Source organism: Eumetopias jubatus, unplaced genomic scaffold (genome assembly GCF_037043125.1).
Source record: "Eumetopias jubatus isolate StellerSeaLion01/CBP00866 unplaced genomic scaffold, mEumJub1_p1.0 scaffold_15, whole genome shotgun sequence".
Classification (NCBI taxonomy): domain Eukaryota; kingdom Metazoa; phylum Chordata; class Mammalia; order Carnivora; family Otariidae; genus Eumetopias; species Eumetopias jubatus.
In genome coordinates this window covers 398071-423413 of record NW_028274821.1, presented here as the reverse complement: position 1 = coordinate 423413, position 25343 = coordinate 398071, and the positions used below count along the sequence as shown (strand labels likewise).

The following is a 25343-nucleotide window of genomic DNA, read 5'->3' as shown; positions in this document are numbered from 1 at the left end:
ACGGAGGCTTCGCCGTACTCCAGAGGACCGCAAACCAAACGAAGAGAACTCGGGAACGGAGTATGGTCACGGAACCTTAGGAGGCTGGATTGGAAATCCAGTAGGAAGGGAGACAGAGCCCTCCTGTTGGGCCACGTGACCGGAAGTAGGGACCTGGGCGGCGCCGGGTACCGAAGACGAGGTGGTGAGGAGTGGGTTTGGGGCATAGGAAGTGACGGGGTCGTTTGGCAGCCTTTGGGTGTTCAGGAGGAAGAAGGCTGGGGACTGGGGAGGCTACCAGAGAGACGTAGCCGTGGCTCACGCCCGGAGCACCAGCCCTGCTTGGGCTTCTGGGCGCAGTGTTCAAGTCGCGCGTGGGAGGGCCTGTCCGTTCTTGGGGAAGGGCAGGGTCCGAGCTGAGCGCCTGTCTCATGATGGGCCTTAAATCTCAGTAACTCGGGAAGAGTTTTCCTGAGGCTGCCCTAATCCAGCAAGTTCCCTGGTGTTACCATTACAGAATCTGGGACTGGATCTGTTCATAGTCGCGGCTTCACCACTGGTTCTCCGAATGCCGTTGGGAGGGTGCCTTCACCCCCCTGCTCATCCGAACACGAGAGGCTTGCAAACTGCCTCCTACAACGCTGGCACGTGGTGAAAAAAAAAAAGCCTGTATTAGCTGTGGCATCAATTGCTCTCGCTGTGACTGGACAGCACTTTGCAGAGGCTTGTGTTGTCACATAGCATTGTAATTGTAGCATCTGTGCACATGTCCCAGGACTCCGAGGAGCTCCGGAATGAGAGCTGTCTTTAGCATGTTAACCGGCCACACCCCATTCCTGTCAGCTTTTGTTAAAGTGAATAAATGAATGTGTGGATGAATAAGGGAAAAACACCTAAAATATGCATAAATAAATAAGAGGGGGTAGAGTATAATATTGTGGTCATGTAGAAGGAAAGAATTTGCCGTACCTGTGTCTGTATGTGCGTAGAGGTGCTGTCCCAAAGTGCGTTTGTGGAAAACGTGGATTTAGGGCTTGAGCAGAGTCTCCAGAGATAAAATTTGGAGGTAATGCAATAGGAAATGAAACACAGGTCCAGGCCAACAATTTGACGTAGAAGGTGCAGGGAAAGGAGTTGGGGGGCTTTTTTCAGATATGAGAAGAACCAAGGGAAGGAACTCTTCATAGAAAATTGTTTTTCTCACTAGAACACACTGAGTGTATGCGCAGCCTTCATGAAAGCCGACAGAGAAGTGAAGCGCCTATTTGTGGGTGGCCTTGGTCAGAACATTTCCAAGGCAGACCTACAAAACCAGTTCAGCAGATTTGGAGAAGTTTCTGATGTGGAGATCATCACACGAAAAGATGACCAAGGTGAGTTTATAGGCCTTCGTGGGTCGTTAAAGGCAGATAAAATTTACATCAAGTATCACAATATAGTGGAACCCCAGAGTTAATGTTAGCCCTAACGCTGAAAGTGATACGTGTTTCATTACAAGATACTAGTCTGTGTGTGCCAAACCCCTGCCCTATGCCTTGAAGGTGTTATGTAAAATGTGGAACCTGACCAGAATTACATTTCTGAAATTAAAAGACATTCTAAATTCCAAAACATCTGCTTTCTGAAACATGCAACTTTTAATTTCCAAAGGTAGAATTCTAATATTTACTAGGTGTCCTGTTAGATAGAATATTACTAACATACAACAATTGAAACACTTCTTTAACTGATGGCTTAATTTCTCTTGGAATATTTTTATAAACCTGCTTAGGAAAATGCAATCTTTGTATCCAATAAAAACTAAACAAGATTTTTCTTTGAAAGAGTAAGATTCTAAGAGTCATTTTTTAAATTTAGAAACTTGGTCATTTTTACATTGTTCTCTGGGTAAAAGTTGAAATAATTTTTTTTTCTTTTAGGAAACCCACAGAAAGTCTTTGCATATATCAACATCAGAGTAGCAGAAGCAGATCTGAACAAATGTAAGATTTGTTTTCTATTTGCTTTCTATATGCTTTCTATTCTATTTGCCATTTCATGTCACTGTGTAACTTGGAATAACTTTCGTTCTAAATCTAAACCTTAACAGCCACTTGCAAAACATCCAGAAAAATAGCCATGGTTGAGAGAACTCCAACACCCTACAATTCAGCAGGTTTTGGTCCATCCCATTTGGTGTAAGCAGACATATGGCAGCACATTGCTCAAAAATGGATTCTCAAATATTTTGGACAAGAGAACACATGTTAATAGAAACTGCCTGTTAACATATAGCCCATTGGATATTATGCCATACTCCCCCTCCCTGGTGTGTTCATTTCTGAGGCAGCTAATTCTTGTCATTAAGCACCATTAGGGCTTCACAGTGTGCCCTTATAAGACCAAATCCTTAAAATTATGAAATCTCTATCAGTAAGTTTATTAGAGCTGAGGGCAAACTGGCCTTCAACAAAGAAAGAGGGGGAGATAATTGGTGCAGCCACTGATGCAAGAATGTGTGCGAGTTACTAGAGTGAAAAATTAAGACACTGAAAAGAGAACATGCTAATGGAGAAAGAGGTCCATCAGCCTTCTATGTTCTCATTGGAAAAAAAATTAATCTATCCTCTCATTCAGTGAGAAATAAATGGTGGTTAAGAGCACATCAGCTCTGCTGTGACCTGTAACAAGTTGTTTAAACTAGAAGCCCCAGTTTACTTATCTGGTATACAACAAAGATAATGTTCACCTCATGATATCACTGCAAAGGTAAAATTGAGTAATACGTTTGTACTTAGTATAGTAGCGACCACATAGAAATTCTGCTTGTGGTTATTACTAACAAAGCTGATAGCAGCTATTGAAAAAAATCAGCGTCTGGGGGGTAGGAGTCGAAACACAGTTTAGTTATCTGCAGCTAATTTATTTGCAAGTTATACAGTGATAATTACTGTGGGGTGATAAATGAAAGTTCTACAGGATTTCATCATCCTCTGATTCACCCTCTGAAATTACATTCACGTTTTATAGTTTTAGTGTGGGAGATAACAATAAAATGTTAAATAAATGTCAGTCATTCACCAGAGGTTTCTGGTATCGCTTTGTGGAGGTATGATAAATTTCGCTTTACATTTTACACGTTTGCTTCATTCAGTTCTTCTAGGAACGCTGGACGATAGGGAGCTTAAGGACTCCTGGGGTGGGTGGCTCAGATGAGACCAGGAGCGAGGCCTTTTCTCCCCAGGTCGTGGTTTTTTTATTCTGTGTCTCTTTTTGAAAAACATGTACTTTTCTTGGTACTAATTAGAAAAAGCACGTGCTGCCATATATTTTTGCATTGCCGTGTATTTGAGTAATAATTCTTTACTTTACAGGTATGTCTGTTTTAAATAAAACAAAATGGAAAGGTGGAACACTACAAATTCAGCTAGCAAAAGAAAGTTTTTTGCACAGGTAAGATTTGTTCTGCATGGATTTAAACTCTTATTTCGTTCTCTTGTAATTGGTTTTATATATTCACTTAATTGATTGAAACTCTCAAGTAATATGTTATTATATACTTGGCAAACTCAAACGTTACAAATAGAGCTAAAACCAGGGGCGCCTGGGTGGCTCAGTTGGTTAAACGACTGCCTTCGGCTCAGGTCATGATCCTGGAGTCCTGGGATCAAGTCCCACATCGGGCTCCCTGCTCACTGGGAAGTCTGCTTCTTCCTCTAACCCTCCCCCTCCCATGTGCTCGCTCTCATTCTCTCTCTCTCAAATAAATAAAATTTAAAAATAAAATTACCTTTTTTTAAAAAAAAAAAAGAGTAAAATCCCTTTCAACTGTGACTCCCCACAACCCCAGACCCACCAAAAAAGATAATGCAATGCATTTACATGTTTTTTTTTTTTTAAGATTTTCTTTATGTATTTGACAGAGCTCACAAGCAAGGGGAGCAGCAGAGGGAAAGGGAGAAGCAGGCTTGGCAGGGAGCAGGGGCTTCATCCCAGGGTCTCGGGATCATGACTTGAGCCTGAAGGCAGACGCTTAACCAACTGAGCCACCCAGGCACCCCCAACATGTGTTATAACTTAAAAAATATATACCTATCTCATCTTTGTAAACACAACCTTCTGTGGGGATGTAGATCTTCCCCCTTTTTTGTAATGATTGTTTAGTACTGTTTCCGAAAATAGCTATACCACAAGGTATTTGGTTATCCCCCTGTGATGATGGACATTTAGACTATTTCCACTTCTCATAATACCTGACCCTTGAGAATGACTCCTGCATAGTCCATGGGTTCCTTGGGTTTATGTCCACAGGAAAGTTGTTTTATCATAGGTTATGTACATTTAACGTTTTAATAGACACTAGCAAATTGCTTATGTTGATTTTGGCTGTTGATGCTAGAGTCATATAAAGACATGAAGATAATAGGAAGTCCCTGTATGAGAGGTATGAGATTAATTATGCAAGTGATTTAAGAATAAGACAGTGTAATAACCATTAGAGCATTTTAAGATCCTGCAAGGTATTATTGTCAGGGAGAAAAGATTATATGGGTTTAGGAGCTTTCTAAATGGGAAATAGTTTAGGGATGTACAGCTGGAGCAGCCGGGAGGGTTGGTTAGATTGTTCTAGGCCCAGGAAATGGCAAGGTCTGAAACAAGTGGCAAGCAGCCTACTGAAGGCATATTTTGAAGGAGTGGTCTGGTGAGACTCTGACTTTGTTCTTCAGCTCAGGGCCTCTGTGAACAGGGTAGTGATGGGACTTTACTCCGTAGCAATTCAGTGCCTACTCTGTGCAGGAACTGGAGACCCGGTCCTGAGCAGGGTGGGCATGCTGTGCTGATACTTTGGAGTGTCTGTGCAGGCATGCCTGAGGAACTTGATTCTGACCATCATTCTGGGAAGTGGAATGTAAAAGAGACAGACCAGAGGCAAAGAGGCCCCTGAGGACTGGTCAGTGCAGCTGTCCAGGCCTGAATAAGGTGGGGGAGTTTGAATTGGAAGGTTGTGATGGCATTCTGCATTCTCTTCATTAAGAGGGTAGAAATAATCAGATTGGCAGATTGGGCTCTCAAAGACACCTCTTCTTCATGAAGAGTGAAGGGATTGAGGATGGAGAAAATGCTAAAAGTAAGCCGGAGAAAATTGAGAGGTCCTAAATGATCACTATAAAGTCTGAAGCTTTATGGTATTAAAAACAAAACACTTAATAGTATGGTTGGTTATTTTAACTCTTATTTATATTTTTTTTATTCAGATTGGCCCAGGAGAGAGAAGAAGCAAAAGCAAAGAAAGAAAAATCAACAATAGGCAACACCAGCTTTTTGGAAAAGATGGGAGTGGTGGATTTCCATGTGAAAGCCGTGCCAGGGACAGAAGTACCAGGTCACAAGGTGAGTCTCTCTGGCAGCCTGAGTAGCCCAGGAACTGAGTCCTGAGACTGGGGAATCATGGGTGCCATATCGAGAGCAGTTGCTTTTTCCCTTGCTTTGAAGCACTTAACATAGGCAGTGCTTTATGGTTTTCACAGTGCATTTACAAGTCTTGGGTACGCACAGTGCCCCCTCATTTTACAGGAAGAAATCAAAACCCAAATGGAGGTGGGTCTCCCAAGCGACATTGGTGAGGCGTACAGGCTGGTCCCAACTTTGCCTTTTTAAGGATTAGTGTTTTTGTTAGTTGCCCTACATGATTTATACGGGACTGATAGCTGCCCCACTTGTCCTTCTTTTTTCTTTCCTTACACGCTGTTTTTATGAACTCCTGTTTCATCATCAAAAACAAAACCCAACATGGAGCGCCTGGGTGGCTCAGTCATTGAGCATCTGCCTTCGGCTCAGGTCATGATCCCAGGGTCCTGGGATTGAGCCCCGCATCGGGCTCCCTGCTCAGCAGGAGGCCTGCTTCTCCTTCTCCACTCCCCCTGCTCGTGTTCCCTCTCTCGCTGTGTCTCTCTCTGTCAAATAAATAAATAAAATCTTTAAAAAACAAAACAAAACCCAACAGTAGTATGGCCCACTATGAGTTTGATTTTTTAAAGTTGTGTTTATGCAATGTGGTTATTCTTTTCCATTTGTGACATACATAGTGAATGTATTCTTTTTTTTTTCCTTTTAGAATTGGGTTGTGAGTAAATTTGGAAGAGTATTACCTGTCCTTCACCTAAAGAATCAACATAAACGTAAAATATCCTTTGCAGTTTGGCCTTTCAGAGTAATTATTATTTACCACAGTGATGGATACTTGCAGAAGTTCACTTCATCCCACTAGAATTTCCCTGCCTCTGTCAGTAAATCTTAGATGCTTAAATGTTATGTTCTCCATTTCTAGGCAAGGTATGACCTACCTGCTTCCACGTGTGAAACAATGAGAGGTTCATGAGACTGTGAGGAGGCTTTTTACCAGTGAGTGACAAAAGTGACACTTGTCAGAGAAGCACTTGTACTGATTAACTTTTACATCCCCCATCTTGATTGACATGGATTCAAAGCCATTGCCCAAGGTGCTGAAGAAGGGCAAGGGGGCTCTGCTGTGGTTGAAGAAGGCGCTGGAGGAGGTGGGGCATGGTTTACGTTGGTAGAAGGTGGTGGGAAGAAGACCAGGCAGGAGGAAAGCAGTAGGTAGGAATATGTAGATGGGCAGGAGAATGGTGGGTGGAGAAGTAGTGTGCATCCTGGACAAGCAAACATGGAGGCCTGTTCCCTTGAGGAAATGAAGTCAGATTGTCTGAGACCTTGAAGTCCCAGCATCGTGGACTTGTGGGCAAGCTGTAACCCTGTGTGCCAGTCAAGGAAACAGAAGCAGCTCCAGGTGTTCCCGAGGGGATGCAGTACAAACAGTTGAATTCAGCAAGTGCTGGGGGAGCATGCAGCTGATGGTCAGGTGGTCCGAGATTAATAACTGCAGCAGACCGCTACCACCCTGGGGCTAGAAAAGCAGAGGTGGGGGGGTGTCTTCATTGCTCAAGGCTACTGTGCCCTGGGGCCCCTGGAGAACTGGCCACACCTGCTTCTGCTCTCCCGCCAATGGTGCTAACATCCGTGAAAGCTCACTTCCTCTCAGCCTTCCCTCTGTGGCAGCCACCAACAGCAAAGAGGAGGAGGTTGAAGGACAGTGTGAAGCTGACAACAGAGCGCTTGGCACATCTCACGTTTTTGGCTCACATTCAGTAGTTACCAGATGCTAATTTAGTTCTTAACTAAAAGTCCTAGAAGGACTTTTCAGGAGTGATCGCTGAAAGCAACTTACACTTGCCTATTCATATGTGTTAGGAAACCAGCAAATGCTAGCTGTCGTCACAGCACTTTGACATTAACTAGACTTTTTCTGGACAATGTCAGCAACAAAACAGGCCTAGGAAAGAATTATTAGCCTCCTAATAAAGACCTACAAGATGCAGAGAGTGAGCAGAGTGTGGAATGGATGTTAGTGGGCTGGGAGAACCCGAGCTAGGGTGCACCAGGACTGAGGAGGCAGGAATGGCCAAAAGCAGTGGGAGTAAAGGACATGCAGCATCCAGCTGTGCCCTGCAGGGTGCCCCTCTGTACTCTGCTTTACAGTATCAACTCAGATTTACAGAAAACTGTATGTGGCCCGTGTACCTAGAATAGAACCCGTATGGGTTTGCTGTTCTGCCAGTTAACCGTGATGGTGCTGTTTTAACTCTGAACATGCCAGTGCCACAGATCCTGAGGTCACCCAGCGAAGTGTTCTTTGTGTTTGATGGGAAATGGAGGGTAGGCCGAGTAAGTGAACTGCTCGAGGTCAAACAGTACTCCTTGTGCTTTACCACATTGATAGGTTTTCCTAAAACCTAGTGCCTCTGTTTTGTCCCTTGACTCTGGTAACATCATGAAGTATGACCCATCAAAATACTGCCACAACTTAAAGAAGATCGCAGAGGATGTCACTCATGCCACCCCTGTGTCCAGCCTTACCTGGGAACTGGAAGGAGGGGATGACCCTATGAGTAAGAAGCGACGAGGGGAGTTCTGTGCTGTTCACAGCACCCCCCAGGAGATGATCAAAGCACAAAAGGACGAGGCGTCTGCTGCTTTTCCAGCTGTGAGAGCAAGACCCCGCATGGTCCCGGGCAGTCTGTATCCCACACAACAAGAGGTGGCACAGGAAGCACCCTGTAAGCCCGTTCCTGCTCAGTTACCCTGTGTCCCTGCTCCTCATAGCCAGAAACTTAACAGTGTGTTTGTTCAGACTTCTGGCACAGGAACTACCAGGCACAGAAATCACATGTCTGAAGAAGAGATGCAATTACTGATCGCAAGAGAGGAAAGCCTGGGGAAAACTACATGGTCCTCAGTGGATGACTCTGTAAATGAGCCCTTTGAAGTCGTACGGGGGGACTTCACGTCAGGTGTTCATAAGCTGCGTTCTGTAACAGCATTAGGTGTCAGTAATGTCTCCTGCCGGGATGGGAATGGTAATGCCATGGGAAACAACTGCAACTATGATTCAGGAGATACAGATGAGATCATCACAGCAAAGAAAAAGACCAGTGAGGTCAAAAACAATGCAGAGTTTTCACAAATGGAAAAGTCTGCATACAAGAAAACGTCTTCGAAAAAAAGAAAGACCAACCCAGAGCAAGCCATCAGTCCCAGGGTTACAGCCCACTACAGCAGCAGGGAAGAGGCAGGTTCTGCTTCAGAATCTGCAGAGCCTTCGGGAGATGAGGACTATGATGCCATGATGGAAAACTGCCCCCGTGTGCGGCTCACCTTAGCTGGTCTGGAACAGTTGGCTGGCGGCGTCCTGCAGGCTTCAGAAGAAGATCCTGAGAGCAGTGGCCAGGAGACCACCGCCAAGTGTGACAGGACTCCGGGTGGCCTGCACAGAGCAGCCCAGCCATGTATCTGTCCCGAGGACATTGTGGCTGCCCTTTTAGAAGAAGAGAACACCTGTGGAAAACAGAAACCGAAGGGAAACAACTTAAAGCCAAAATTCCAGGCTTTTAAGGGAGTAGGCTGTCTCTATGGAAAGGAATCAATAAAAAAACCCTTGAAAGAGATTGTCGCTTCTGACAATATAAATAAAGGTCAGAATTCCTTGAAACTTGATCCCAGTAGCATGTCCATGGAGAAGGGGTCCCCATCAAGCAAACTAACTCCTCTCCAACATGCAAAGAAGACAAATGACCCAGACCAAACTCAACCTCAAAAGAGACGTTCTACTTTCCAGAGCCAGGATCACAAGATGGTGTCCCCTAGCAGTTTGGAAGAGGGAGTTAGGAATCCTATTTCTAGTCTTTTGCCATTAAAAGATAAATATTTAAGTCTTGATGCAAAGACCCCCAAGGTAGACTTTGATGAAGACTGCGGCCGCAGGACGGGGGAGACCGGAGAGGGCTCTGGACAGAGCAGCCACCCGGCGCCTGGGAAAGCACCAGAGGGCTCCTCCAGCAGAGATGCTCAGGGAAGCAACACCAACTTCCCACTTTCTGTGAACAGTTGGTCCGATGTTCACACTAAGGAGAAGCATGCTGAAGACAATCAGAAGCGTTTGGCAGCCTTGGACGCAAGGCAGAAAGCAAAGGAAGTGCGGAAGAAGCTGGTTCATAACGCCCTGGCAGACTTGGTGAGTGCTCTCCCAGTCTGGGCACCACGAGGCCACCCTTCCTTCCCGTGAAGGTCGGCGTGCCCCCCCAAACTCTTTGTCCCAGCACCCACCCGTTTCATGTTGTGTCCCTTGAGTTAGAAGCTTTTGTCGCCTTACGTCTTTAGTATATACCAGAGGAATTGAGCTTAAACTCTGTTTACTGAAAACATTCTTACTTGTTTTAACCTAAAGTTTTCCTCATAATTTCTTTTCCTTTGGAAGCTATAACTGGCATAGTTTAGTGACGTGTCCTAATGTGTCTGAATTTGCAAATAAGTCACCAGTGATTTAATCTCACTAAGATTCACAATATTGACTTTATTCACTCTTTCAACAACCGTAAGCGTCTGTGAAGTCCCAGGCCTTCACAGTTAGTGCCAGACTTCCGGGATGAGGATCGTGGTCCCTGCCTATGGTGGTCGTTGGCTTACAGTGTGGTGGGCACAGGGCCCAGAGAGAAGAGTGCTCATGCACCCCAGCAAGCCAGCCGGGAGGAAAGGCAGGGGGCTTCCTCAGCCTGAATGGAGTCTAAGGTAGAAGGATCAGTGTGAACTGGTTGGGCAGAGGCAGGAGGGCGGGAAGGGAGAGGAAAGGCATTGCATGGGAGGGGAGCAGTTTGCAGTCAGTGTAACAGATGTACGGCAGATGCGGATGCTCGAGAGAGGAGCAGGGCAAGTGGTGGGAAGGCTGTGGAGGTTGGACTTTATTCTGTGACTGTGGAAAGGAAAGGGGTGAAGATGCGCTGTGTATATAATGGAACAGGAATCTGCACACTGAGGCTCACAAGCCATCCAGCCTATGGCCCATTTTGGTACAGCCTTCAAGCGAAGAACGTTTTTACATTTATAAAGGGTTTTTAAAAAGAAGAACCAAGATTATATATGGCTTGCAAAACCTAAAATATTTACTCTCCGGTCCTTTACAGAAAACATTTACCAGCCTTGGAGGTGGGAAAGATTGTTTAGGCCATGACAAACAACAGGTCAAATTGGGAAATCTGGAACCAGGGAGTCTTTGGGAGGTAATTAGCCAGAACTAAGGTAGTGACAGTGGGAGTAGACTTAAAAGATAGCAGCAGGGTCCACACCTGGAACTTGGGGACCAACTGCACATGGAGAGGAAGAAGTCTTAAGTTTCCATCTCGGGAAAGACGTGGATGGTGGCGTTCACTCTAAGGGATGAGAAGGGGCTGTCTTAAGGTGTGGTGCCTTTGTCAACTGCTCTAGGATGGTCATCCAGAGGGCAAGCCAACACACCTCATCTTTGGCTCTGACAGCGAGACAGAGGAGCAAAACCACATGGGAGAGGAGCCCCTGAAGGTAAGTAGCTCGGGAAGTCCATGCGGGCTTTCCGCCACTCTCGCAGCTCCATTTCTGCCTCCTGCATACCAAGACCTCCGACAACTGCCACGTTCAACACCAAGTCCTCCTGAACCACAGTGAGCCCCCTGGCACCCCCGACCACCACACATACCGATACCAGGGACCTTGGAGATTTTCCCCCACATGAATCTGTCCTCCACATCATCTGTCAGGAGGCATCAGTACCAGTGCAACCCTGCAGAAAGTGTCCTCTGTCGTAACTGCACCCCTCCCCCAATGCGGACTGCACAGGGAGTCTCCAGATAAGTGACCCAAGTCCTGGGAGATGCAGCTGGGTTTCTGGGTCTTCACTGAGAGGAAGACTGTAAAGAAGGGATTGCAGATCGCCTCCGTTGTTAATAAGCACTTCTGTGTGCATCTGCGTTCCAGGAGTCCGTGAGCAGAGCATCTGGAAGGCTCTTTGACAGCAGTGAAGATGAAGAAGCTGGCTCCGAAGACGACAGTCACAGGTTCAGAATTAAACCTCAGTTTGAGGGCAGAGCTGGGCAGAAGGTTAGTGAAGACTGAAAATAATCCCACCTACAACATGTCCTTGTTGCTGACATGGTGTTTCCATCCGGGTAAGTACAGGCTTATTTGGATGGTTCATGGGTCGGTGAGGTTATGCAAACACTAATGTAGTGAATTCCAGGGTGAAGGAGGTGCGCTTGGAGGGTCTTCTGTGGGAGCGTGGTCTTGGGAACATGGCTCCCAGCTGTCCATGTGTCTGTGTAGCTCCTGGACTTGCAGTCTCACTTTGGCACTGACGACAGATTCCGCATGGACTCCCGATTTCTGGAAAGTGACAGTGAAGAGGAACAGGAAGGTAAATACCTCCCTGTCCAAACAGTCCTGCTGTCAGAGCTGGGGGGCCCTGAGAAGTCATCTGGTCTAGGAGAAACTGCGCCCCAAGCCTTGGAACTGTGAGGCCTGTCACCCCTGGGCTGCTTACACAGTCCTCCTTGAGCTTGAAGCTGCCCAAAAGGACAGGAGAGGATAGCATCCACACAGTCTTCCTCCGTCCTGTCCCTGGCCGGGGGGCAGGGGAAAACACCTGGCAGTAGTGCAGCGGGGGAGGTTGGGGGAGAAGTTGAGCATCGCCTTCCCTCCGGGATGCATGCCGGGGCAGGTGTTGGAGCAGCAGTGCACACGGAGTGCCCTTCTGCTTGGAGTCCTCCCGATGCGGGTGCATCTCCCAGCCAGTGATGCTCTCTAGGACTTCCTCCTTCACAGCAGCTCCAGACTATCTCCACACGACCTATTCTCTTACCCTTCCAGAAAGCCCGCACCTCCCGCCTGGCCAGGAGGGCGGCCCTTCAAGTGAGGCCCCTGCTTGCCTCTCCCGTCTCTGGACTTCTCTATCCTCACACCTTTTTCTCTCTTTCCTGAGTTAATCTACCCTGAGCCTTAGGCCTCACCATTCGTACTTCCTGTTACCCCCGCTCACAGGAGTGCTCATCTTGCCCTTCTTTCTGCGGACACAGTTAGGCCTCAGGTCCCCAAAAAACCCATTCCTTCCACTCTGCCAGATTTCTAGTTGCCATTTCCATCTTTTGCATTCTAAACTTGAAATTAAAAAGTAAATTGCAGGGTGCCTGGGTGGCTCAGTCGTTAAGCGTCTGCCTTGGGCTCAGGTCATGATCCCGGAGTCCTGGGATCGAGTCCCACATCGGGCTTCCTGCAGGAAGCCTGCTTCTCCCTCTCCCACTCCCCCTGCTTGTGTTCCTGCTCTCGCTGTCTCTCTGTCAAATAAATAAAATCTTAAAAAAAAATAAAAATAAAAAAATAAAAAGTAAATTGCAGGTAATTCAGAAGAAGTGGCTTTTTGTTGAAAATGCACTTTCTGATCTGACTCAGCCACTCTTTTTTGAGGTGATTATTCTGTGTAGTGTACGTTTCTGGAAACCAGCGTTCAGAGTAAATTCCCCAGGGTCCACACCAACTTGTGTTTCAGAGCTTCTTGCTCACAGTTCCTCGAGAAGGCAGGGACAGACAGAACTGTGGAATAGCCTGCATTGAGTGCTACGTCCAGAGGTTGCTTTCTGAACTTCTGGCTCTTCAGTCTGTGTCTCACAGCCATGGATGCCTGTTCACCAAGCGCAGTGGCATTTCCTCCAGCTTCAGCCTCTTCAGCCTGCCTGTGGCTTTCGTCCCTGTTCACCACCTCAAGATGTTTTCTTCCCTCTGCTCCCATCACACCATAACTCTTGTTTTCTTCCTAATTCTTGGTTCCTGGTTTTCCCTTTGCCTCTACGTGTACATTCTTCCTAGGGTTCTTAGGTTCCCTGTGGCTTCAGCCTTCCCTTGTACATCAAAGTGAAAGCAGTTGCATGTTAGCACATTCATATGGTCCAACCTAATGTAAACGCTTTGTGCTTTCTTCAGTGTGTGTCTTCATTTTGTTTGCTACACCTGGCAGGCCCTCCCCTCACGGGATCCACTTGGTGTCTCCTGCCTTAGACTCCACCTGGTTTATAAAGCTTTTCTTGATGCAGTTGAACCTACTCTCTACCTCCTTTGAATCCTTAGACATTTGAGGTATTTCTGTAGAGAACTTACTCAAATTAGTGTCTTATTCTGGTATCTGTGACTTGGTTGCTTGTCTTCTGCAGTGAGTTCAGGGGTCTTCCAGGCTTAGACCGCCTCTGTATTTTGGCCTGTAATCCAGACTAGCTGCTTTGTTGTCTGATGTTTGTGTTTCCTGTAGTTGAAGACAACAGCATTTGGGCCCACAATGCCCTGTGTGTGTAGGACCCATGGCTCTCTTCCTGCAGCATTTGTTACTGAAGCAGAGGCCGAGCAACTTCTTGTAAGGTGTTACTAAGTCAGGAGGATTGCCATCCTTCACTACCTTTCATTTTTAGGTTGATAGATAATTTAAGTCACATTTTTAGAGTGGTAAAAAATCAGTCTGTAATCACTGTGGTTTTGTGATTAGTATCTTGCTCTGTTGCATTTGTGTATCTTTGCCTTAAGAACTTTGATTTGCCACTGAAAGCCATCAACTGTAGATTTTGCTTTCATAATTACAGGTGGAAATGGGACTTTTCATTTCTTGGTCATGTGACTTCTGGATTCCCTATGGCATTGAGAGTCATGGGGTTAGGGAGGTTAGGAAAACAGGGTTAGACTTTTCTTTCTCCTCTTTCAGTGTGCTTTGCCCATGTTTAGGTGCTTTATGATTATTTGATGATTGAGACTGCTCAAGCTACGTTTGCCAAGAGATTACTAATTAGCCCTTTCCCTCTAAGAGGTAAATGACGAGAGAACAGCAGAGGAAGAGGAACTTGCTGCAGAGAAGCTCAAAGCCCTGAACGTCATGCAGAGTGTTTTGCACACCACCGTGAGCAATTCTGCACACAAAGGATCGGTAGCTGCCAAGAAATTTAGGTATGGCTTATGTTCCATCCCGTTCCACCCTGTTTTCATTATTGAACTCGGTTTAAAACTAGGCCGTTTTAGACGTCCTGCGGAGGGCAGTTGGCAAAATGTATCAGACCCTTACAAACATACTTATCTTGGACCCAGTGGCGTAGTTCAAGAAACTAATTTTAAATTTTTTCTCTATTTTTGTGCTTAGGTGTCACAGCAGCCTTGCTTTCAATAGTGAAGCAGCTTGGACAGATGGTTTAAATATTAACTGTAGAACTCTATCAATGTAATTTTTCATTACAGAAAATTCTAAACACATAATTTGTAGAGACTGGTGTTTAGAAAGCCCTGTATACCAGCTTCTTAGTCACCAACATGTGATCAATTTTCCTTTCTTTTGTTTTTTAGGGGTTTTGTTTGTTTGTTTTTTTAAAATAAGCTCTGCACCCAACGGGGTCTTGAACACACGACCCCGAGATCAAGAGTTACGTGCTCTACAGACAGCCAGCCAGGAGCCCCCAGTTTTCCTTTCTGTACCTTTACTCACTTTCCCCTGCTTTCCCCACTAAAATATTTTATGCAGATCCGGTTTTATCCATATTTATTTTAGTATGTGTAAATTAATTTTTTAATGTTAAAAAAAAGACTCAGGGAAACTCACAACTAGGTAACTTATAAAATTTGACCTTCTAACAAGATCCTGATAGTTTTCTTTGATTGTGTGGTTTTGTCTTGCTCAAAAATTGGAATTGTCCTGGGGCGCCTGGGTGGCTCAGTCTGTAAAGTGTCTGCCTTACGCTCAGGTCATGACCCCAGGGTCCTGGGATCGAGCCCCGCATCGGGCTCCCTGCTCGGTGGGAAGCCTGCCTCTCCTGCCTGCTGTTCCCCCCTGCTTGTTCTCTCTCTCTCTCTCAAATAAATAAAATCTTAAAAAAAAAAAAATTGGAATTGTCCCGATGTTGAATTACAATTTGCTATTAATTTTTTGCATTTGGCTCTGATTTCTGTCTGCCAGCTTACTCCTGTCTTGTTTACACAGGGATGTCGTACATTATGATCCAACGAGGCATGACCACGCCACTTACGAAAGGACGACCGATGATAAACCAAAGGGAAGGTAAATCAGCTACTACTCTCTGTTGCAGGATCATAGGGATTAATCTCTTTCAGACCTTGAGGGAAATAGAGAGTAATAGATAGATAATCCTGGGTGATCTCTTCTTCGCAAGGTACTTCGTAACTTTTCCAAATAAGGTAATGTTCACAGGTTTTAGAAATTAGGGCCTGGACGTATCTTTTTGGGGGCAGCAATTCAGTCCACGACACTGCTCTAGTGTTGTAGAGCCTCTGTTTCCTGTGCCTGCGCCGTCACACTATCAGTTTGATAAATATGGCAAGTACATGGAGCAACCAGTAACCCTGCCTGGCTTAATGCCTTCATTTTCCTACTGTTAAAGTCAGTAAAGGTAGTGTGGTGTACTGAATTAGATCATGGAGCAAAAAAGACAGTCAGTGGAAAAACGGGAAATGAGAACGAGGCTTGAGCTTAGTTAATAGTAACGGATTGATGTTAACCTTTTATTTGATGACTGTGTCATAGTTACAGAAGATGTTGCCGTGCCAGGAAACTAGGTGAAGGCTGTTTGGAAATGGTGTCTTCGCCCAGAGCAGGTGGCCCCAAAGAGAAGGAGGAGGCCACGGTGTATTTTATGACCTAGTCTTAAGTCACACACTGACAATCCGCCTTATTCAGTTTTCTTGAAACAAGTCACTAAGTCCAACCCATATACTTCAATGTGGGGAGGTGGCTTGGAAACAACACCTCTTAAAGGGAGAAGTAACGAGGAATATGTGGGCATATTTAAAACTGCCATAAACTGCCCACTAGCCAGATTGTTTACATTCCTGCCACATGCACAGTACGCTCACCCCTCCCTCGATGGCCCAGAAACCTCACTTTCACAATATCTGTTCAGAAACTGGGGTGCTGTCGTCCAAATCAGATCTAGAGGCAAATGAGGCCTAATGGTCTCACTTCCTTGAGTACAACACCATGAGTGCAGTCCTTCTGATCCGAGACAGATGAGAACTGTGAACTAGAGGACAAGTCACCTGTCCCTCCACGAACACACAGTGGTGGGGCAAGCACAGGATGGCTGCTGGAAGCCCTGCTGTTCACCTGAGGGAAGCACGAGGCACAGGGGTCACTGGTCCATCGCAGCTCTGAAGTCCACACTGGGAAATGTGGGGACTTCTTTGATTAGAACCACAGGCCTGGTAATAATTCTCTGTGGTTCTTGACTCTGCCTTCTGGATCATCCTTCCTTTTTTGTGAATGGTGGTGTGTGTTTGTGGCTGAGTGATTTTCTCGGCTTGCTTTTTGCTTGTAGAAATGTGGGCATCCAAAAGCCTTGTCATTGTAGAATGTACCTGTTAATCCAAGGGGTGTTTCTGCTAATATATTTCTCTTAAAATATTTGTGGGTCTCCTGTGATCTTCTTGAGGTTCACTCCCATGAGGCAGAAGCCACCAGTCATTTGACTGTGGGCTTCTGCTGAGACACCACCTGTAAAGTCCTTAGGAGCCTCACTGGCCAAACAGTTGAGGTTTCTGAGCTATGGCTAGGGTCTTAACAAAGGGTTTTGCTTTATATTTAGACTGAGGTAAGTATATTGTCTGTTGCAGTGATTCCACTCTGCCTTGTGAAAGCAGCCACAGCTGATACGTAAGCTAGTGAGGAAGGCTGTGTTCTAATAAAATTATTAGCCAGACACTGAGGTTTGCATTTCACATAATATATCCATGTCACAAAACCATCTTTTTATTTTTACTACCATCTCAAACCATAAAAGATACTCTTAACCAGCAGTGCACACATAAATAGGCAGCAGCCTGGATTTGGTCTTTGGGGCCCAGCTTGACCAACACCTGCTCTAGACCGTGTTTTCCTGTGTCTTAGATTGGATCTTTGCTTAGAGGCCATTTCTTAAATTTCATGTCATTTGCCTTCTAGAAAATAGGGGTCTTCAAAACCATGAAGTCCTGGCTCCTTATAAGAAATGTCTTCAGGGGCGCCTGGGTGGCTCAGTTGTTAAGCGTCTGCCTTCGGCTCAGGTCATGATCCCAGGGTCCTGGGATCAAGCCCCACGTCAGGCCCCCTGCTCCGCGGGAAGCCTGCTTCTCCCTCACCCACTCCCCCTGCTTGTGTTCCCTCTCTCACTGTGTCTCTCTCTGTCAAAATAAATAGATAAAATCTTTTAAAAAAAAGGAAAAGAAATGTCTCTGGTTTCAGTGTCTGCTCATGTTGTACTGCAGACAGCAAATACCTTCAGACCCTCCCAGATGTCTTCCTAGCTCGCACCCTGTTAGCAGGCACTTCCCTGGTTTTGCTTTAAAGGAGGTGACCCAGTGCTGCTCAGCGTTGTGCCATGGCAGAGCAGGGATCCCTTTCCTTGGTTTCAACAGCATTTCCCTCACCGTCCTGCAGCCAACCCGCAGCCTCCTCAGTGGCTCTGTGACTCCTCCTGACAGTTCCTTCAGGCTCTTGCTGACACGGTCCTTCCTGTCTTCTGACGCCTGCCCATTACCTGGGCTCTGTAGCCCTTCCTACGGTTTGGGTTTTTGTTAGAGCAGCATCCCACATCTGAGTACCAAAATCTGCATCAGTCTTGAATCGCTGTGTAGAAAAACTTCCCCAAAATTCAGTAGCTTGAAGCTTTAAAGATTTATTAGATCCCAGTTTCTGTGGGTCAGGAATTTGGGAGTGCTTCACTAGGTAATTCTGGCTCAGGGGCTCTCAGGAGATTACCTGCAGGTTGGCCCACACACGTGTCTGTTGGCTGGAGGCCTCAGTTCCTTGCATCTCCATTTGGCTGTTGGCGTGCCCTCCCAGTATGGCAGCTGGCTTCCCCCAGAGTCGGTGTTCTGTAGGGGAGAGCGCAAGGAGAGCGCTCCAGTGCTTTCTGTGACCCTCAGTAGTCACACACCATCTCATCTGCCTTAGTGCATTCCTCACGGGGTCAGGAAGTCTGACCTGAGCTAGGGAACAGGGGAATTAACTTCCACATCTTAAAAAAGGATCAGAGGATCTTTGGACCACTTTTAAAACCACCACATGGTGGCTCAAGTATAATCACATGGAACTGCCTAAAGTATACCATTTTTCATAGTGCTCAGTTTCGTAGGCATCCCTATTTTAAATCCTAGCCAGTTTGGTGTTTTAAATGAAGTATTAAAAGTTTGTTTCCAGGGCGCCTGGAGGGCTCAGTCGGTTAAGCATCTGCCTTCGGCTCCGGGTCATGATCCTGGGGTCCTGGGATCAAGTCCCATGTTGGGCTCCTTGCTCAGCGGGGAGTCTGCTTCTCCCACTCCCTGCAGCTCCCCCTGCTTGTGCGCACTCTCTCTCTCTGTCAGATAAATAAATAAATCTAAAAATCTTTTTAAAAAAAAGTTTCTTTTCACAATAGTCTCCCCCAATAAGATAAACAGGATATCTTGTTAACTTATTATTTTAGGTAATACAGTTAGAATTTTGGCCCAATATTACTCATGATATGTGGAGTGGACTCTGATAAGAAAAAGGATTTTAATCTTTTAATAACTAAAATTCAGTATTGGCAAACAGCCATGTAACTTTTTGAGATCAAAGAAAAAAATGCAGAACAGGTATATAGTAACATCAACATTTCATATCAAGACAAAGTAGACTTAGCACATTTACAATTCATTTCTAAAACTTAATTATGACTACATTCTTTTACACCAGTTTTGTGAAAGTCACGGAATTTTAGAACTTAGAAGTTACCTGGTGTAGCAGGTTTGTTTTGCAGGTGAGGTAAGAGGCCTATTGCAGCTGAATGATTTTCTTACTTAAAGCTAGTATATTACGTGTGATTTCTGGAATGTAGCTCAGAGGATAGAAGAGGATATGATTCGTGTGTAATACTTGGAGCTTTTTGGCATAGTTTTGTTTATTAAAAGCTTATTGGTCAGGGGCACCTGGGTGGCTTAGTTGGTTAAGCGTCTGCCTTCGGCTCAGGTCGTGGTCCCAGGGTCCTGGGATCGAGCCCCACATCAGGATCCCTGCTCGGCGGGAAGCCTGCTTCTCCCTCTCCCACTCCCCCTGCTTGTGTTCCCTCTCTCGCTGTCTCTCTCTCTGTCAAATAAATAAAATCTTTAAAAAATAAAATAAAAGCTTATTGGTCAGGGTTCTGCTTTTATGAGTAGAGTTTTATGTGTAGATGCTTTTGGTTGTTGAAAGAATGGGATTAGTTTTCTAAGGTGTTGTTCTTCTAATCTCTGGCAACTGATGGTCTCTTTGTGATGTTCGTGTCTGTAAATGTCACTGCAGTAAAGCAAAACGGAGGAAGCAAAGGGAGGAGGCCGAGAAGCTGCCTGAGGTGTCTAAAGAGATGTATTATAGCGTTGCTGCCGACATAAAAGAAATATTTCAGACTACAAAAGTTACCAGTGAAACAGCAGACGACATACCTTCTAGTGAGAATCATGATGGCGAAAAAGTTGACATCTACCACCCGGCCACTCTGACGACAGGGGCCAAGCAGCCTGGCGGGTTCACATTCTCATTTTTTGATTCAGACGCTAAAGATGTAAAGGAAGGTACTTTTTAAATTTTTTTAACGTTTCCACTTCAGGCAGCTTGAACATAATGGATTGAGCATATATTAAGTGTAACGATGTAACATTAGCTGAAGAAATTTTTTCTTCCACCTAAATGAACGATATGAGATTTGGTATCATACGGCCAAAACAACATGCCAGGAGCTGTAACAGCAAGAGATTGTTTTTGCACTTAAGGGAGCAAACGTCTAGTTAGGTGCCATGTGAAGGGAAGTGCAAGAGTAATGTGCAGCATTCCTTCTGAGTGGAAATAATCACGAGGAAGTATATAGTAAGTCCTCTATTTAAACAGCTTCGTGCCTTACATGCAGTTAGAAGAGCCAAGACTTGTGGAAAGCCAATGCCATCTGGTGGGGAAAGGGGAAATAAGCCACCCTGGCTTTATACAGGTACACTATGTCATCGATACGTCAGTTCTTTCAGACTTTGTCCTTGGAAACGTGCCAGAACCTGGAGAAAAAAAAAAACCCCAGTACATACAATTTCGCATTCCATTTCAGGAGGTTTACCTATAAAGGCCAACATGAGCGGAAAATTAAATGCCTTTTACTTAGTGATAGTCTCCCCTGGTAAGGGAGATTGCTGTTCTTCACTTGGTGTTCATGGTGGAAGTGCAGCTTTCCTGGAAGTTCACTGTAAAAAACAGAATGTCCGCATCTCGGAGAGTACGTGCCCACCTAACCACAACGTGTGCTGCATTAAAGATTAGCAGTTAACATAGCATCCACCTGTTAGCAGATGAGTATGTCAGTTCTGTGGTCCTCCAGCACGAGGTGCAGAGATCCAGTGTTTCAGAATTTGTGTACGTAAGACACAGTGATGCGTCCTGTGCTCTGCTGTGTTGTCCATCGGAGCACCAGCATCTATCGCAAACTGCTGAGCAGAGCTGGTGTGACACTGACTGTAGTTCCTCCAGCCAAGAGCCAGGTGTGAGAACCAGCCTTGAAATGTGCACTGAGACCCCTCAGCAACCTGGGAGGTGTGATTTCGGTGCTTGGGGAACTTGGGGCACTGTCCACAGCCTTTTCGGCAGTTCTGGAAAGAGGATTTGGGAATTGAAAGTGTACATATATGTTCCTTTCCTCGTTGATGAATAACCAGGAGGGGCAGCTGGTCTCACTGCATCGAGCTCTATTTAGGCAGCTCTTGCTAGCACAGGTGGTTCCTTTTAAATTATGTTGCCCGTTTATAAACCCTTGGTTTTTATGTCTTTTTATGCTCTTACTATATTCCTTATCACATCACCCTGGCAATGCCAAAAAATAGGACACCTTCTCTCAATTAATATTTGAAAATCAAAAACAATACTACCTGTTTTAAATTAATGGTTAAGATCCTGGACACGTAGAGATATGTATGCATGGTGAAAGTGACCAGAAGAGTGCGTTCAGCTACAGTCCTGTCCCCTTCCTTTGTCCCAACAATACAGACACCTACAAAGCTGAGCCGGTGAAAACCGGGAAGGTTGTCTGGCAGGGAGCCCCTCGTTTCCAAGATAGCAGTTCCGAAGAGGAGGATGTTGCCGAAGAAGAAACGGAAGACAGGAAGCCCAGCCCCGGGTAAGCAGTTTCTTTTGGTGTAAAGCCTGAGTTAGACATGCTGATACAAGTATACAAGACAACTTAATTTTCTTATTCAGCTCCTTCAGAGTTCTCGAGCTTTTTTGTGACAGGGAGCATGTTTTCTCTTCTTCAACCTGGGTAGCACTGGGTGGGGGTTATGAAGCCCCGGGTCTGGAAGGAGGACCCTGGAGCTGTCCCACGGGAAACACTGGCAGATGGGATATAGCAATAGTGGGATGAGACCATCAGCAACCAGCGTGAGCCTTAAAGAGTCCTTTTTACCAAAGCTTCAGATCCAAGAGAAGAATGTTGAAGAGAGGGTGGAGTCATTTTAAATCAGGGCAAAATGAGCAAAACATAAAGCAGATCTATTTAAGGAATAGTTCGTTTATATTTTCAGTGTAAACATTTCATCTGAAATATTGAGATTAACCCAGGTCTATCTGTCTCTCTCTCTCTCTCTCTCTCCTCTTTTGTTTTAGAGAAGTATTACCTGAGAAAGAGACCACTAGATTTTTCTTTTTTTCTAAGAATGATGAAAGACTTCATGGTAAGTCCATTTCTTCATTAAATGGTATAGAACAGGAAATGGTATAGAACAGTTCTCACCACTGCGCATTCCAATAGAGTCACATGCATCCAAGAAAGAAGTATTTGGCAAAAATCGTGATCCTTTCCCCTGTCGTGTGGTTTAGCGGTCCCTCTTAGACTGATGCCGGTTGGCTTAATAAGTTCTGGAGGGCTGAGGGCTCCTTTCCACCCCTCCCTCCCTCATTCAGTATCATCAACAAGGACTTCTTTGCTATGGGGACTTGCTAAGATGCTAGACATGCAAAACTCCTGTTTTTAGGACCCTGAAAGTCCAGGCTCTTGGTGAACTCTTTTCTTAAAGCCTGGCACAAACAGAAACCAAGACACATAATGGTAAATGATACATAAACAGTAAAATCCTAGCAGTGCCACATTTTCTTTTTGTAAAAAACAAAATACTTTTTTTAAGATTTTTTATTTATTTATTTGACAGAGAGAGACAGTGAGAGAGGGAACACAAGCAGGGGGAGTGGGAGAGGGAGAAGCAGGCTTCCTGCAGAGCAGGAAGCCCAATGCGGGGCTCAGTCCCATGACCCTGGGATCATGACCTGAGCCGAAGGCAGACGCTTAATGAGCCATTCGGGTGCCGCAAAAACAAAATATTCTTAAAATTAACATAAATTGGGGGAAAAAATGGTGCAAACTAGAATTGAAGCCCTTGATAATGCCGTTTTGGTTTTTTTTAAAGATTTTTTTTTTTTTTGACACAGAGTGAGAGAGCAAGCGAGAGCGCAAGCACAAGCAGGGGGATCAGTGGGCAGAGGGAAAAACAGGCTCTCCGCCAAGCAGGGAGCCCGATGCGGGGCTTGATCCCAGGACTCTGGGATCATGACCTGAGCCGAAGGCAGATGCTTAACCGACTTAGTCACCCAGGCGCCCCAACACACCATCTGTTTTAAAGGCATTAATCTCCTGCCTTGTCTTTTTTTTTTTTTTATGTTCCCATAGTAGGTTCTGATTTATTCTGGAGAGGAGTGGGGAATAATATTAGCAGGAATTCTTGGGAGGCCAGAACAAACAACTTGCGGATGGTGAGTAACTGTATCTCCATATTGATTGTCTCCTAAAATAGATGCCGTGCTATCTTTGTGTTAATATTTGCCTGGTATAAGAGAGTGAGAGTAAGGTGTGAACCTGAAGACACAAAGGATGACACCTGAGACCATGATTTAAATGCTCACAGTGCAGGGAGAGGCATTGTTTAGGTTAGGCCACACCTGGTGCAGGTTAGCAGTCTGCAGAACAGCCGACTTAGGGGCCGGAGTTCCAGCCATGCTTGTTAAGTAACAGTAAATCATGAGATTTTTGGAAGACTAAAATACAGTTTCAATTGTAGACAACTCCCATAATGGTTTCCATAATCCTGACATTGAATAATCTAAATTTTACTATATAGTTACAGAACATCTTGAAAATGATTTACATTTATTTTTAACAAAGCCTTGATATGTTTATATAGGACTGCCGGAAGAAACATAAGGATGCCAAAAGGAGAGTGAAACCAAAATAACTGTCAGCATTGGTTTTGATACAAATGTGAAGAAGGCTCACCTATGGAAACTGGGTGATACAGAAAATAATTTTAAACGAGAAGAACTCACAGTGAAGGAGTATTCAAAATCTGCCTGATAGATATCACTCTGCTATCTTTTTCTGTGGATTTCCTCTGTATCTCTTCCTAAAACTTTTCAAAAAAATAACCTGAACTTTTTTTTTTAACAAAGCACAAAACAATCCCGCAAAATGCTTTTTATATTATAATCTCTGTGCTATCCTCAGTAACTACTGGGTATTTCTAATGCAGGGTTTACATAAAGTCTTTAAATATATGGGTAAGAGCACTTACATTTTCCAAATTTGGCTTTGTGTGAATTATATGCTACTTGAAATATTTATTTCTGATTGTATAGAATATACTTTACCTCCATTTTGTCCTTTTTTAAAAAGAAGTTGAATACAAATTAGACTGAGTTCTGTACTTCTGTCCTGATGAACAACTAACTAAAATGTAAGACATTTCAGACAAGCATCATAGAAGAGTTCTGTGAGGACCAGGGAAGGATGCCAAGTAGAGTTTTCCTGGTCTTGGCCTCCAGGAATTGATGGGAGGCGAGCCCATTAATCCCAAAACTCTGGTTTAACCAGAGGCTTATGAAAAATCCAAGTTAGCTGTCAGGACTCTTGAGTTCAAAGAGGGAAGCAGATTTAATATCTCCTTAAATAAAACTGGTTAGGATTCAAGACAGGTATGCCTGTTAAACTGCACTCTGTTCAGAGTTGTGTTATAGAGACAGCCCCCAGGAATGGTCCTTGAGCCACAATGTGTATATCTGGAATTAAAGTATTTATTAATTTATACCTTGACCGAATATAAACTCTAGAGGGCTGGGATGTCATCTGGTTTATTGACCATTGTGTCCCAACTGCGTAGAACCGTGTCTCGCACATAGTGGTTGCTCGGTACATTTTTTTTCTTTCAAGATTTTATTTAAATTCAAGTTAGTTCACATGTAGTGTAGTATTACTTTCAGGGGTAGACTTTATTGATTCATCAGGTCCATCTAACACCCAGTGCTCATTACATCCAGTGCCCTTCTTCATGCCCATCACCCAGTTACCCCATCCCCCGACCTCCCCTCCAGCAACTAAATAAAGACAGAAAGGGAGGCCAACCATAAGAGACTCTTAAATACAGGGAACAAACTGAGGGTTGTTTTGAATAAACAAGCCCAAAGAAGTAAGCAGCTAAAGAGTCTTTTGGGATTCCTGTTTCCAAGACTTGATGGAAAACAGAAAAACCACCACTCAGCGGGATAAATAATCCAAATGTTCCACCGTCTTTTGATGCAGATTACATTTATACATTCCTACTGCTGCATAACAGGTCATCCCAGTAAAATAATTTTGCTCACAAATAAGCAATTTGGTCAGGACTCTGTTGGCACCCCGCATTCCTCCTCCCCATAGTGTCACCGAAATGGTTCAACTGGGGCTGGAGGATCCACTTCTAAAATGGCTCACTCACTCAGTGCCTGTCCCTGCATTTCCTCCCGGCATGGCAACCAGGTGTCAGAAGCAGAAGCTGCCAGTTTCTTTTCACTATATTCTACAGGTCAGAACAGGCCCCAGCCAGAACCAAAGAGAAGGGGACACAGACCATCGCCTCTCACTGGGAGAAGTGTCAAGGAATTTGGCCATATTTAAATCTGTCACACCCTCCATCTTCAAAACAGACAAGTGATGTCAAGT

General features: G+C 44.9%; 1 protein-coding gene across 2 annotated transcripts; it reads left to right on the top strand.

Annotated features, from left to right (window-relative positions):
• Nucleotides 1-107: 107 nt before the first annotated feature.
• Nucleotides 108-24450, top strand: NOL8 (nucleolar protein 8). Of its 2 annotated transcripts, none has more exons than XM_088019119.1 (17): nt 108-184; nt 1187-1352; nt 1899-1961; nt 3333-3411; nt 5214-5349; nt 6074-6144; nt 7807-9547; nt 10795-10887; nt 11320-11442; nt 11665-11755; nt 14181-14319; nt 15341-15418; nt 19652-19920; nt 21371-21500; nt 21986-22053; nt 23046-23125; nt 23554-24450. In XM_088019119.1, the coding sequence occupies exons 2-17, from the start codon at nt 1214-1216 to the stop codon at nt 23602-23604; spliced, it is 3351 nt and encodes a 1116-aa protein (XP_087875245.1). In that variant the 5' UTR covers nt 108-184; nt 1187-1213; the 3' UTR covers nt 23605-24450. The 2 variants fall into 2 exon arrangements, with proteins under 2 accessions (XP_087875245.1, XP_087875244.1); XM_088019118.1 differs by having other exon boundaries at nt 23043-23125.
• The last annotated feature ends 893 nt before the right edge of the window (nt 24451-25343 follow it).